At 39.8% G+C, this 15,130-nt stretch overlaps 3 protein-coding genes across 8 annotated transcripts; 2 read left to right on the top strand and 1 right to left on the bottom strand.

Annotated features, from left to right (window-relative positions):
- The first annotated feature begins 1,315 nt into the window (after nt 1–1,315).
- On the top strand, nt 1,316–8,713 carry LOC129600164 (atrial natriuretic peptide receptor 1-like). Its single transcript, XM_055498588.1, has 27 exons — nt 1,316–1,862; nt 1,983–2,053; nt 2,157–2,463; nt 2,560–2,603; nt 2,685–2,723; nt 2,947–3,033; nt 3,113–3,250; nt 3,335–3,568; nt 3,698–3,833; nt 3,948–4,041; nt 4,103–4,241; nt 4,427–4,585; nt 4,657–4,839; nt 4,907–5,102; nt 5,292–5,329; nt 5,415–5,418; nt 5,474–5,595; nt 5,780–5,968; nt 6,060–6,172; nt 6,434–6,508; nt 6,579–6,714; nt 6,777–6,788; nt 6,861–7,014; nt 7,087–7,135; nt 7,208–7,257; nt 7,310–7,401; nt 7,981–8,713. The coding sequence occupies exons 1-27, from the start codon at nt 1,448–1,450 to the stop codon at nt 8,023–8,025; spliced, it is 3,321 nt and encodes a 1,106-aa protein (XP_055354563.1). The 5' UTR covers nt 1,316–1,447; the 3' UTR covers nt 8,026–8,713.
- Nucleotides 4,671–12,953, bottom strand: LOC129600163 (beta-galactosidase-like). Of its 6 annotated transcripts, none has more exons than XM_055498585.1 (12): nt 12,675–12,953; nt 12,192–12,255; nt 11,606–11,700; nt 11,368–11,537; nt 10,958–11,108; nt 10,735–10,893; nt 9,843–10,370; nt 9,261–9,533; nt 8,819–9,169; nt 8,693–8,752; nt 8,242–8,443; nt 4,671–5,062 (listed from the first exon to the last, which is right to left on the bottom strand). In XM_055498585.1, exons 3-11 carry the CDS (start codon nt 11,678–11,680, stop codon nt 8,246–8,248), a joined length of 1,965 nt encoding a protein of 654 aa, XP_055354560.1. In that variant the 5' UTR covers nt 11,681–11,700; nt 12,192–12,255; nt 12,675–12,953; the 3' UTR covers nt 4,671–5,062; nt 8,242–8,245. The 6 variants fall into 6 exon arrangements, with proteins under 6 accessions (XP_055354560.1, XP_055354558.1, XP_055354561.1 ...); XM_055498583.1 differs by having other exon boundaries at nt 12,196–12,255; XM_055498586.1 differs by having other exon boundaries at nt 12,679–12,953.
- Nucleotides 12,954–13,855: 902 nt separating this feature from the next.
- Nucleotides 13,856–15,029, top strand: LOC129600191 (39S ribosomal protein L32, mitochondrial-like). Its single transcript, XM_055498628.1, has 4 exons — nt 13,856–13,925; nt 14,024–14,129; nt 14,211–14,468; nt 14,611–15,029. The coding sequence occupies exons 2-4, from the start codon at nt 14,045–14,047 to the stop codon at nt 14,829–14,831; spliced, it is 564 nt and encodes a 187-aa protein (XP_055354603.1). The 5' UTR covers nt 13,856–13,925; nt 14,024–14,044; the 3' UTR covers nt 14,832–15,029.
- Nucleotides 15,030–15,130: the final 101 nt, after the last annotated feature.

Genomic DNA, 15,130 nt, shown 5'->3' with positions numbered 1-15,130 from the left:
CTGTACTGCAAAGGTAGCAAAAGCTATGCAGTATCTAAACCGATGAAATGAATACCTATCTATACCAGTAAATAACTATTGTGAAGTTACGAGAATGCGGTGCGTCTAATCAATGGCTCACTCGTATAAGATCAAAGGAACAATCTGCAGTATAAAGGATCAACAGCATATTATATCATTCTTTTAATAACGTCACACTTGTTAAATTTTTTGTAAAAAAGGAAAATACGAATGCATAATCATTTCATTCATCCATAGTTTGAAAGGGTAAAGAAATACATATATGGTAAAGAAGGAAAGGTCAACTAATCCTAAACACAGCGAGTTCGTGAAGTACAGAATAAAATATGCTGTCACCATGCACTACAAATGCGACAATAAACTTCGGGCAGTTGGTGTAGCTTCCCTAACCGAATCAACAAAATAAAACGGTAGTTGCAGAACACAAACAAGAAACTTCCGTCTGCTCCGATATTGCAGAAAATAGCAAACAGTTGATAACTTATTGCATTGCATATATAAAGAGCTTTTACAAGCCTACACATCCAGACCTCCATTATGAACGATCTTTTAAGACAAGATCCCGCATTTAAGCATACCTTCATGATCAAATACTTCATCTTTAATGATATCAAGATCAAGCATATAAGTATTTTCAATCTTTTGACATTTAATTTAAATAATTTAAAATAATTTATAATTTACAATCATGTTACCTCGTGTAATTCTATATTTATTGGACAAGCTTTTAGACAACCCGGTAATTTAGTAAGCATGGATTTCTAAAAAATCGTTCGTACGGCATATGTGGGTTCTGCATTGCATTACGAAATTTCCATTGGCCTGTATGGGTGTCTCTCATATTTGTCGTACCGCAAAATCTTCTCGTTCAATTTCGACATATTTACAGGAACCATCGATTAAGCCCTTTTGTCGTGGTTTGAAACAACAAACACTAGAAACGAAATTCAGTTCGTTTACCATCAGATTAGTAAGTGCTTTTCGATACAGAAAATGTAGGGCTGGAAAAGTAGAACACTATGCTCCTGCTACTATGTTCGGCTTCAAACAATCCCAGAAGATATCTTCAAGCACTGTAAAAAGCGACAGAAGTGTTTTGCAAAGGACTATGCAGTTTTATATAGCATACAATGCAAATAATAACACCAACCCCATCTATAGATTTTTCTCACTCAGAAATGTGCTGCAACAGTAATTCCTGCCACACCGTTTACGAAGTAAGTGATGATAATAAATGATCCCAAAAGACAGAACAGAACACATTTGCTCATAAAATATTTTACCACATGCCAGATTCAGCAGTACAACTGCAAATCCGTTTACGGCATATGAGAGATAGCAGCAAACCATATAAGTGTATCCAGAAAGGGTTCCGTCTACAGTTCAGTAGATTGTTAACAGCTAGGAACGTCTTATATTTCCCGCTATGTGTAGTTCCATTAAGTTTTATTGTTTCCCCTCGGTATTTCTTATACAATTCACGGCACTGCTGTTTTTTGGAGTTTTTGAGAAAGTGGATTCCAGGAAAACTTCAGAACTCCATCTGCAGTCTAACTATTCTTCGGAAGCTTACGAAGCAAGAACCGATATCCACCAGCTGCGAGCATGTTTGTTTATTGAACGCGATTTAGCCGGTCACACTTATTACGGATACGAAAAGGCCGCCGCTGCCATGGATTTCGCGCTCGAATATGCTAATGAACTGATTATGCCACAAAAAGTTAAACTCTCAATGCAGCACATCGACATTGGAACCGAATGCAGGGAAAGAAATCATCTGGCTGCAATGATGTTGAACATGATTGATACCGGCTATATATGTGACGTCATCATTGGACCAGGTAAACTTAAAGCTCTAAAGGTCAATAAAATATCAGCACGATGCACGTATCAATAAACGTACGCAGTTCCTCACAGGTATCTGTGTATTAGGATTATACGATACTTGTATCTTCACATAGGATGTGGATACGGAGCAGAAAGCTTATACGACGTTACGGACTTCTACAAAATACCGATGATTGGCTGCCCGGTAAAATGTTATTTAAAACCTCGCAATCGTTTTGCCTTTCGGTAGAAATTTAGTAAAAAACATTGTCGGCTAATAAAGTTGCTAATTATGTATGACGTTTCAGGCAGCAAGTGTGGGGACACAAGGTCCGATCGAAGAGTATGCGTATATCACACGAATATCATTTACACATATAAACACCGCGCACATACTGCTCCGTTTTTTCCGCGAGCATAACTACACATCCATCATGTTCCTGCAAGATCAGACTGTAATGATGTTTAAGCACCTCAGCATCGTTATTCGCACGGTTTTTGCCAATGAAGAATTTGATATCTACACGCGATCTGACTGGAAACAAATTAATAATAGCGACTGGAGTGATGCCAGAGTTCAGGAGTACTTGAAAAGTGCGGCTCCCAGATCCAGAGGTAGGTCGGTGGGTAGTGGTACTGGCGTCGCTACCGATTACCACATTCGTAAACTTAATATCAGATCTACAACGTTGGCTAACTTGGCTTTTTCAGTATTCGTTTTCATCACACACTCCAAGGTCGTCCGACGTTTTCTAGTAAGAAACTGGAGTAGTGAATGTAGTAACGGTCAACGTGACAAAGGTCACGACTAACACAATAATAATTTTTTTGTTTAGATTATGGCCCAAAAACTGGGACTAACCAGCGGAGATTATGTAAGGCTGAGGATAGCGAAGGCTAAATTCAAATTCAGTTTCACGGCCATGATGTTGTTAAGTGTCTGATAAAAATACATTTTATGTTTTATATAATGTTTTAATCACGATTAACCTCTTTATGAACTGAACAGTGCTCCGTTTTATCCTTTGTAGTCAACCGACTGAAGTTTCATTTAGCAGTGAGCAGCATGATTAATTGCAGTGACGTTTGAATTTTTAGTTATTCATCGCGGTGGAACTCTGGCAAAATGTTTATTGGGGAGATTATTCAAACTACAATGGAACTGATCATGATGGAAACAACGCAGTAAAAATTGTTTTATAAAGCAGCGGAACGTAAAGTTTCCTGTTATATTTCATGCACCAAAAGGTCTCTCATATTACAGATAGCTAGGAAAGCCTACCGAACCCTGCTCCTTATCACGCTGCACAACCGTAACGACCGAGAGTATGCAAATTTTGCGCGGAGAGTTAAAGAAGAATCTGCTAAGAAAGGGTATTACAATTATTCGGAGCATGAAGAAGTAAGTTAAACTAACTTTTTCAATAATGTACGAATATCCATTAAATAGTCACATGCATAACGATGCACGAAATGACTCTTACAGGTTGATGTGTTAGTCAGCCATTTTTACGATTCCATAATATATTATGCCTCGTTGGTAGCCAATCTTGTCAACGCAGGGAAAGATTACACAAATGCCGATCAAATGTTCAATCTTATTCTTCACAACTATAGTTTTGTCAGTCCTATTAATGGTCACGTGTTTTTGGACGACAATGGAGACCGCACAAGTGAATATGTAATAAGAAATTTCGACTACGACCAAGGAAAGTTTGAGGTGATTCAGTTCCTGTAAAATATAACACCGATCATTTTACCATAAAAATTCCTTATTATTATGCACATTAAAACTGAAAATACTTCAACAAACTGCAAATATAACATTTAATAAGACCTAACGCTGCAGGATCTATGGCACTACCCAGCCGGTAATGCGGTTCCCAGCAACCAGTTGGGAATCCTAAACTGGCCGAAAGGACGAACACTGCCGCCTAATCGTCCGCGATGCGGATATCTGGGAGAGGATCCAAAATGCGCGGCTGGTAACTTTCGGATTTAAAACCCAAACCAATTTACTCGGTTGAAATGATTATAAGATGTATTTCAAGTATTTCAACAATTTCAACAATTTTCTCCTTTTCTCCGTTTCCATATAGAAAAAATAACACCCGGACAAATTGCCGCCGCCGTCGTTGTGCCACTAATTGTGCTGACGGCTTGTGTAATCATCGCGACTATACTTCTCCAAAGGTCATCGTCATACTACCTTAACGTCGTGAAACTTTTGATATGTATGTGGTCCAATTGATAGGATCTATGCGAGCACCATCGACCCTTTCTGGTGGAGAATATTTGTATCAGAACTGAGTTTTACCACCGCAACAAGCCGAACACAAACTAGCGCTTCCGTATTTCAATCGACAGTCAGCAAAAGCAAGTTGTCCGGCCTGGTATGTACCATATCTATATATTGTAAGTTTGTGACTACATTAGTATTTATGGAGCGCCATACTATGTTATCTATAAAGCTAGAGCAGTATCTGTACAATGCCAAGGGAAGTGCTTGATTTATTTTATTTGTGAAATTCTGTCAAAGTGAAACTGGACTTATATACACTAATACTACCGGTTACAGAATGACAGTAAGGGCGAGGACGGGAAGCCGGGACGACGTGGCCCCGATCCACTCGCATATCGCCAAGAGGCCATTTTCGGTGGAAATACCGTGGAACTGCGACAACTAGAGAAGCCATTATTAAAAGGCAGTCCCGGACTTCGCCCATATTTCGACGCGGTAAAATAAACGAACAAACAAACAAAGCGAAATAAAACAGAACAACAGTGCTATCGTAACGTTTCATGCAGATCAAACGCCTCGATCATCGAAATCTTCAAAAATTTATTGCAATTGCCGTCAATGATGAACAGCTTTGTGAATATTTTGTGGGCGAAACGTGCTCAAAAGGGAGCCTTAACCAGCTGCTGGATAATGCTAAATTCAATCTGGACTGGAATTTCAAAAACTCCTTGATCAAAGACATGGCCAGCGTAATAACAAAATTTAACAAAAAGATCTTGAAAGATATGGTTTTTAAAAAGGCAGTACATACTGCAGGGAATGACGTATCTCCATGCCAGCGCTATCCAATCACATGGAAATCTCAATGCTCACACCTGTCGAATTGATAGTAGTTTCGTCTTGAAAATCGCAGACTATGGAATGGGGATAATGCGCAATGCGGAAGACTTACGTCCGGTATCGGAAGTGGATCTGGAGAGAGATTTCGATATGTTATTATGGCGTGCACCAGGTATACAACTTTACTGCCTTTACTGTCATGAATCATAGGTTCGCCAAGCAGTAATACACATTGAGGCTTATTAAGCAATGTAAACAATAGCTCAGTTCCTATTAAAGATAACTAAATTCCACAATTACAACATTTTAAAGCTTTGAGTTTCATAAGAAATACTTTTCAATTAACCACCTTTATATTTAGAATTACTGCGTGTGCGGATGCCACCTGAAGGCACCCAGGTACGGATACCGGCTAGTACAGTAACAATAAAAAACCACGCGTAAGTACAAACTACAAAAAATAACCTGATTTGCTTTGGTACAGAAAGGTAAGCTGCGACTTCGTGATGTGCCTACATCAAAGAGAAAAGTCATTTTCGATAGGAGACGTTTACAGTTTCGCAATCGTACTGCAACAAGTCATTCTCCGAAGCCCGCCGTACCGCAATAATAACATTCCAAAAACAGGAGGCGACGACTTTTCTTCGCGAGATATTATTATGGAGGCAAGTTTGAATTATAATTCTGAACCGATCAAAACAATTGTACCGCTACGTTTTAGCTCAGTTTAATTTAGTATGCTTATGCGAACACAACTGCACATGCAAAATCCGTTGTCTATAAGCGATTCAGTTTTTAACAAATAATGCTTTTGCGTGACTAGAAAGCAAAGTGAAAAAAACTGTATAGGTGAAGCGAGGTTCGAACCCACCACTGCGGCCACGCGTACCAAATTCTTCATGTCCAACTGCTCTACTGGACATTCTCGAACGATGCTGGGACGAGATGCCATCTGTTCGACCAACTTTTCAACGCCTTCGTGAGAATTTCGCACAACTGTTCGGCCATTCCGGTGACAGCATTGTTGAACACTTAATTGTAAACAGAAGTGCACTTGACCTTTACTTGAAACTTGAACATAACTTTAACCTAAACTGTCCAGCGCGGATATAATGAATTATTGTTCTAGCATATGATGGAAAAAGAGGCAGCCAGTTTAGAACAAGAGGCGGAAGAGAAAATGCATCTGATGCTGGAAGAAAAGCGACGTTCAGATGAAATTCTCAGCCAAATTTTACCAAAGTAAATAAGCAGAACAACAAGATGCGACGCCGATTGTTTTGTTTGACTATTTAAGCACCCCCATAAGTGCACCAACTTTAGAACAACTAACGATTTTTCTAGAAGATAAACCACATTAGTAAAAATTTGAGTGCCGAAAAAATGTTTCTCTATGATCTGTATTATGAAATAGTTACGCCAAAATGCTGCAGCTATGCAAATTAGAAACCAGCAACCAATCAGCATTTCGCACCGGTTTTCAGCAGAAAATTAATTCTGCAGAACTATTGCCCAAGCCCTCACTCAAGGAAAACAAATCCTTCCAGAAACATATGCCAGCACAACTGTACATTTTAGGTAAGCTTTCTGCTGCATTAACACAAATTATCACTGTTCGTGCACGAATTTATGTTTGTTTCCGATTCAGCGATATTGAAGGATTTCCTGAATTAATCTTACAAGCCGAAACACCGGCGGATACTGTGTACATCTTGAACACTCTTTACGCTACATGCGATGCAGTTATTGAGAAGTTTGACGTTTACAAAGTGGAAACTGTCAAAGTACAGTAACAACAGTGCATTTGAACTTCAACATTCTTACGTAATTATTGGTTTAATTTCAGGATGCCTATTTGGTAAAGTCTGCTGCCGGCTAAAAGTAAAGTGAGAAGTGAAATCATTATGCAAGTAATTTGTATTCGTCTAAGGTCGTAAGCGGATTACCAGTTCGCAATGGGATCAAACATGCTGGTGAAATCGCTACCATGGCTCTCTATCTGAAGCGAGATATCGGCTTTCTAACATTTCGAAATAGCACAGCCTCCACACCCAAACTTCGCCTACGCGTGGGACTGCACTCTGGTAAAAAGTACTACGACAGCGTAATATAAAAACGCGCACAACAATAGCAACTAAACCGAAAAATTCATACAGGGTCGTGTGTGGCTGCCATTATCGGAACCAAAATGCCAAGATATTGTTTGTAAGATAGTATTTTTAGAGGATTAAATAACCGCAGACGTCGAAATTCTGGACTACTGTTCTGGCTTCGTAGATTCGGCGATACGGTCAACACTTCCAGCAGAATGGAATCACATGGCGAACGTAAGCTAAACAATAAGAAAATTTTTTTAAGTACTAAAAACAAAATTTCCAGCTGGAAAAATTCAATGCAGCGAAAACACTAAAGAACTCTTGGATAAGATTGGAGGTTTCGTTGTACTGCCGCGCGGAGAAATAAATGTCAAGGTATGTTTTCATTTTCCAGAAATGGTACGGGTGTACGCAGTAATATACCGTAATTATCGAATTTGTGGCTCCCCCCGCAATAAGAGCCCCCCCTGTAATAAGCCCCCCTCCCCGACCCTGTTTGAAAAATAAGGCCACCCCCCGAAATTACGCCCCAGGGGGCCGTTATTAAATGTCAAGCGCTGCAAAATGAGTGGTGTATCGCAAATGCTTTTTAAAAATTGTTGTGCTTATGAGCAAACACAAACGCATATCACTATAATGCGGTATTCGTTGGCAAAAGGTGTACATAGGCCTGAGTATACGCTCGAAAATGTTGCAGGGAAGGTTGCGCTGTTGCGTATACCGGTAACTACTGCGTTCAGGTCCACTAGAACTGGATGCGAAGTTGTTTGAAATATAATGCCCCCTCCCAAAAAATACCGTTCGAAAAATAATGCCACCCCCCGAAATTGCGCCCCCTCCCCGAAATAAGCCCCCCTCCGCCATAGCCTTCGAACTATTTGTACCCCAGGGCCACAAATTCGATAATTACGGTAAAACTATAGCAAAAGCCTCATGACGGTTTGCTGCTTGCAGGGCAAAGGACCCATGAATACGTATTGGGTAATCGCCAAAGACTGAAGAAATCGGGTTACAGGGATTATGCAAGAGTCGTTGGCTGTCATAAGAAAATATCGTTCAGGAAGAGAACGTACTTCGTACCCTTTTATGTTACACAGCTACCTGTTAACTGGATTTTTTTTTCAAAAAAAAAAATAAAGTACTAAATTATTACGAGAAAAAATTAAATCTATCCTTAAATTCAAATTTTAAAGTATTGATCTTTTAATTTTTTACCTGATTAATACTTGCGTGGAAAACGCTGTCTATATTTGTCAGCTGCATGTATCGCCGGCACGGTGCCGTTTATAATCGGAGTATCCACAAACTCCATGATGCAGGTATTCGCTTGGGAGCATGGAGCTGTTTCCATTTCAAAAATTTCCAAAACATTCGGCTTCTTTTCTTGAAGAAAGACGCCGGGGACATAAAGCGTAACCTAATCGATCCACAAAAATTTTATGCATCATCATTGTGCTTTTTATTTTCGTTATCTTTCTGCCGATGCATAGTTAAAAAAGTACAAGTATCAACTAAATATTTTTCAACGCTTACCCGGCACCGTAAAATAAATAACCCACCAATATGGCTTTGCAACAACAATAAATGCATTGGGCACGCAAAACTCGCTAGTAAACGGACGTTTTTCACATGTCATCAGCAGAGACTTTCGACAACAATTTAATACCTGCGGTCCTTGTCCGGGCCAGTATCGTCCTAAGTTGCGTCCATTAAGGAAAGCATAACCCTACAGAAATACTAGAGTACGTAAGAGAATCCTGATGCGTTGTAATTCTGTTTTGGGAAGCTTTACCGTAGTCCATCCGTCCATTTTCAGAAATGTGTCCAATGCTTTATCAATCATAAACTCTGTGGAATAAAAGGCCGCACCAGGTTTGTACCGATATTCGTTACGAATTTCCAAGATTCGAGATGGACGAAAATTTGCTGCAGGAAAATGAGGAAGATGCAGTGGAAACATTGCCCACTTAGTGAGGTTCCGCCCATCAACAGTCACATTGCTCAGAATTCCTTTAGGATTATTTGTCGGATAAAAGCGTCCTCGTCCGCCATTCTGTACCAAAATATCCAAAGTCTGGCCGGGTTCGAGAGAAATACTGATCGAGAACAGTTCTACTCCGTGATCGATCATGCCCACCGGTTCCTAAATTTCAACAAATCACACAAGAGTGCTAAGTTGTTGATAATCAATAAAGTGAATAAACGGTTAAGCCATGCAATCAAACGCTCCTAACCTGATCGACAAAAAAATAAGCTCGATCTTCAACCACGGGAATGGACAGTTTAGCGGGATCTCGGAATTTCTTAGTGATTACATTCCTGTACAGAATAAATCCGTGACCTTGCTTCAGCATCTCAAAAGACATCGGATACTGAGAGTAAACCGGCCCTTCCGGGCACAACTGCTCCAGCACATTGAAGACATTGCCGACGTAAGATAACTGTACTGGGCCATATGCTCCCTTGGGCGATGGCTGTGGCACAGGTCCCGGTGGCAACGGGAAGTACTAACAAACCGAGCAAATGTTTTGTTTCGGTTAACGTGTGGGGCGAACAGCGGTTAATGCAAAAATTGTACGCTCAGATTTGATAACATTATTGCCCAATAGAGGAACAGCTGAAAATTCCACTTACTTTGTTGGAGATGCGTACTTCTCTTAAATATATTAAGCTTCTCTTAAATATATTAAGAAAGCGTGACACAATCGATCTACATAGAAACCACGACGTCCATCTATCTAGAACTGTGACACAATTAACCATTACAAAAACCTGACAAATTCAACTACAGCGGAACAATGCCGGTTTGAGCTTACTTTTCCAAGTAATTCCCGGATGGCCAAATACTTTTCAGTCGGATCGCCCCATTCCGTGATAGGGGCGTCAAAATCATAAGTGGTAGTCACCGGTTGATACGGTCCTTCACCAGCTCCAGCATTAAAACCAAAATTAGTGCCACCACGAAAGATGTAATAATTAAAGGAGACGTTGCGATCCAGCAATGTTTTGCTGTTTTCTATCAATTCACTGGTGGGTACGGTAGCAAATGGTGATCCCCACACATCCAGCCATCCAACATAAAACTCGGAATCCACCAGTGGTCCATCCGGATTCCACTTTTCCAGATTGTTGACATAATATGTAACGTTATTTCCCGAAATAGTCGGAGTCCCGAAATCGCCGGTTATCAAAGCGCCGTCACAACGTCCACATTTTAAGTAACCATCTTCTGCATCATTATTAGTGAAAAGTACGATATCGTTGCCCAGTACTTTCCGAAACATATCGCGCAGTGTGTTCATGTACTTGATATCGCATCCATATGCTCCATATTCATTTTCAACCTGAAAAGGAGACAAGAATATCGATGTACCTAACCATAAGGGTACAACAAACAAAAGACGAGGATGGTACCATAAAGTAATTTTCATTCAAATTAAAAAACTTTCTCATTTTCTCAGCAAATGCCAAACTTTCAGAGTGTAGCAGATTACAAATTTTCACAGTTCTTGCTCAGAGCAAGCGAACTTCACAACGAAACAATTCAGAATCGAGAACAACTTCATATATTCACGGAGGCGATTCGATGTACTCGTTTAATGACATACCCATATACAGTAATAAGATTCCGGCATGAAATTTTCTTACTGTACTTTATAGAAAATACGTATCATAATAGGTACTGTACTACAGATATATAACACTGACCTGAACGGTTATGATGGGACCTCCATTAGCATACAGATACGGCTTTATCAGCGGTAGAACGACATCGTACCATCTTTGAACAAAATAGAGATACGTTGGATCCGTGCTTCGTAAGACCATGTTGGGATTCTTCCGCAAGAGCCAATAAGGTAGACCACCCTGTAAAATGTACCAATGTTATAGGACAGTCATTTAAGGCTGAGGTCAATATAGCGTCGCTAACCATATCAACTTCCGCAGCAATAAACGGCCCGGCTCGCAGAATGACCAGTAAATCGTGTTTTTGAGCCAGCTCGAAATAACGCGTGAAATTTAGCATTCCGTCGAAGCGAAATTCACCCGGTTCTTGCTCGTGTAGACTCCAAATAACATACCTAAAAACGACAAGAGTGCAATACAAGGCCTTATAATGTACAGACGTGCAGTTCTGAAATTCATATGAGAGACTTCAAAAATAGATTTGCGAATACTGTAACAGATTTGTTCGTAGATAGCAGCAGTAAAGAAGGCAGGAAAAAAATTCGAAAACTACAAGAGAATTCAAAACAGTATTCCGTACAAGCCAATAGACAGAACCATTATACCTAATACCGAATTTTCAAGGTCTACTTATTGTTAGCCCTTACGCCTTACGTGTCAACGGCCAGTAATCCAGCAGCCCGCATTTTGTAGAAGCCATCCTCCCAGTACTCGGACGGGACTCTCCAGTAGTGCATTGTCCCGGAAGCATACCGAAAAGGTTGGCCATCCTTTAGGAAGCATTTGTGACCAACGGTGAAAGACCGATTAATCACGACATCAATCTGTTTTAATAACAAACGCTTCAAAATAAATGAAAGAAACTATCACCTTTGCAAAACAATTATCAAACCTGAGAAAAAACAATCGCCAGCAACAGCCAAAATATACGCCGATCCAGAACCGGAAATGCTAGCATTTTCCCCATCCAGAATAGTCAAAAACCGGCTGCAATCGTTACCAGTGGCAGTGTTAGCAAGTAGCTAGAGTTTTGGTAGAAGAGCTAAAGTTTTGGTATAACTGACACAGTACAGAGTACAGTACAGTAACTGCTCCAAAATCAACAAATTGTATTTGTGACACAGAAATAATACGGTGACCTGCATAATTAATATTAATTATTACTGCGCTTTGATATCCGTGCTGTCTTTTAATCACTGTAATCAGTGTTATGACCGCTATCAGCCCTGATAAGATATTTATCATTTGTTTCGTTTTCATAGTTCGTTGCACCAGGAGTAACCAACAGGCAGTAAGTACGAGTGTTTATTTAAACTTACTTAACAGTAGAGAATTCATTTATTATAGATGTCTGAACTGTAGAGTAACAAGCCTCTCACTAGAAGATTGTTGTTAGTGATTATTACTAATGTTGGCAATAAATGTTGCGCATGCTGTTAGTGGGTATCTTTATCAGACACCATTAATAATGTACTTACTTACGTGAAGATTACGTCGATCAAATGGCCTGGTTAAGCGGTTCCTTTCTATTCGAAAAGCGCCCTAAAGCGAGATTATCACGGTCACCATGCTGCATGCATAAACATAATAACTGTTAACTTCTTCATATTTAAATAATAAGATCTCGAGTCTATTACCGAAAAATAATAACAAAATCTATTTAAATAAAAAATTTGCATGAAGCTTTTTGCAACTGCGGGTCTTTCAGATACACGCACATGTAGAGAGCTTATACGTAGATATGATCTGTATATCCATATATTTCTATTGATAAATACAATATTCAAAACATACGAACACGATATACGGTATTCAGACCGTACTTCACAATTTGAAGCAACCATTAACCAGTAGTAACCACCCCAAAAATTTTCGTGAGTGTTTTTATTAATATTCTTTAATATTCTATCATTCTGCAATCATCCTTGATGCAGTGAGTGATAAATTAATAGTTTACTTACTTACGTGTCCTTGTCTTATTATAATTAATAAAACCATGTACGGGTAATCAACAACCGACCAATGACTTGTAACAGCAGCTGCATCTTGAACAAATCTCAATTTACACTTTCATGAAATTCTCTGCCACTAGAAATGAGAAGTGAGAAACCTGTTAGGAAACAGGCATAAGAAAGTTAACTACAAATAAAATTATTGCTTTAGACAAAATAATTTGAACAGCACAGCCAAATTACAATGCAAAACTGTGGAGCAACAGATATGGCACGTACTTGAAATACCAAACAATTCTCAAATCAACTTGCTGCGTCAGCAGCCAGGTCTTGTTTTGGTTTTTTCGTCCGGTCTTTTCGTCGCACGTAAATCGTTTTGTCAAGCTCCGCTACTGTTACTCCTTTTTCATCCAAGATCTTCACATTAAAAACAGGCTCTGTTTTATAATTGGCATCGGCTTCTGCCCGAATGCGCTGCACTTCTTCAGCGGGCAAATGAAACTCCGCAAAGACTTTGCCTTTTCCGGGATTCAGATAACGAATCGTACTAACTTTGTCCCATACAACATAATCTCGGCCCAGTCTGTTGATTAACATTAGCATGTAGAAGGGATCAGTCATCGAGTACAATGAGCCGCCAAACTGTGTGCCAACATAGTTCGCATTCCATCTATGCAGGCCCATCTCAACCCTCAAATAACTCATGTCCTCCGCACATTTCGTTACCTTTATCCCGGCGCCCAGGTACGGTGGATAGAATCGGAGAAAACGGGTAAAAAGAGAATGCAGTGGAATTCTTGCCATTAAAGGAGGCATGGCTAAGCAGACCGGAACAACAAGTAGAAGGTCGCAAAAAGTCAATAAAAAGAAAAGTCACATTGGAAACGAAATGGGAAACAAAATATTAAATTAAAAAATGAAATTGCAATGGGCAGCAAATTAGCATAGCAGCCAAAAGGCCAACTTTGAACTTTTCAATTTTATGCTAGTTCGTTGAGTTCAACCTTCAAAGGTTGAAAACTGAAACCAAAAAGAGGGAAAAATAAAATCAAAAATAGGCGCAGCGAGACGAGGGATAACATTTGGAGATGCGAAACTTCTGGGGCTGTACTTATGTTTAATACAACCGCCCCTGGTGATTGATATAATAGTTCTGGTTTGCTTGGTCTGCTGGAATGCGGGTCCACAGATGCGAATAAATTATTCGCAGATTACTATAAATCGCAAGTTTTTTTTTGATTGTTCACCGCCATTTACCCAGTAGGTTTTTCTTAAACTGTTGCCAACCATATTTTTTATCTTATGATTTTGATCGTAACTTTAACCAGTGTGCTACACAAGTTGATATTTTTTGACAGTTCTTACTTTGCCTATCGGTCATGATGATTGCATCACTGCGCACAGTCACTCGCCGACTGCAGTTTTTACTCGACACTCTAAATTCCAGACTGTTCCCTCCTCCAGGTATGCAATCCTTTTCTTGTACTTGTTAGATTCGAAGCTATTTTTATGCTATATTGTATAACTGTACTATGTTCGTTCTAGGGAATCAGTTAACCTTCGGTCTGGACGTGGTTCCACCTGCAGCACTCAGTGTTAAAACAGCACCGCTGATGTCAAACTCCACATTTCTGGAATCTTTGAAAGATGGATTTGTTTGGGGTGTACCAAAACACCGCGTTACCAAGCAGACACGACATCGACGTTGGTTTTCACACAACCATATAAAGTACTGGTTGCCCCGAAAAGATATCCTAACATGCTTGCACTGCGGACATCCCTATGAGGCTGACACTATATGTGGTAAGTCGAGACTGGAGAAGGTCCGACAACGGGTATAGCAACCTCATGTATGATGTAGTGCGATAACAGCATGACGGTATCTAGGAATCTCGTTTGTGAATTTTTTGATTTCATTATTCTTCTCTGGCTTTAAAAAATGTAGGAAATTGTTATGGAAACGTTCGAAAAGAAACTCAAGCGATTCAAAAGGCGATGAATATCGAAGAGCGCATCCCTCACAGTCAAGAAGTAATTGTGCTTTATGAAGGCGAAGTTGCGGATCCAGAAAAGGCCAAGGGTTTGAAGCCGGCACATGTGCCACAAAAGAGACCACACTGGTTCAGCTCCAGTTTGCTGACGAAAGTAATAGAGGGCAAATCTTGAATTTGCGGTGTTTTAAAAGATCGCTACGTGCTTTGGTGTCTACGAGTACTGTAGTGTTTTCTATCTTGAAAAAATGTTTTCTCGCAAGATTTCATCGATGTACTAACTCGCCTCACTTGTCACCATTGTGAAAACTTGTTGATTGAAGAATGTTGCGAGGGAGTTATGTTCGCATACTTGAGTCTTGAATAAATATCTTGCGAGTACGAGCATTCTCTTCAGCCAGGAATAAGACTTTCATAAGAAGTCGAGCCGAACCGCTACGCTGAATTCATCATGTTAATATAACAAAGTCGGTT

The sequence above is a fragment of the Paramacrobiotus metropolitanus genome, unplaced genomic scaffold (assembly GCF_019649055.1).
Source record: "Paramacrobiotus metropolitanus isolate TYO unplaced genomic scaffold, Prichtersi_v1.0 Parri_scaffold0000166, whole genome shotgun sequence".
NCBI lineage: Eukaryota > Metazoa > Tardigrada > Eutardigrada > Parachela > Macrobiotidae > Paramacrobiotus > Paramacrobiotus metropolitanus.
Note: the sequence above shows the minus strand (reverse complement) of the source record. Positions and strands in the feature narration are given on the sequence as shown.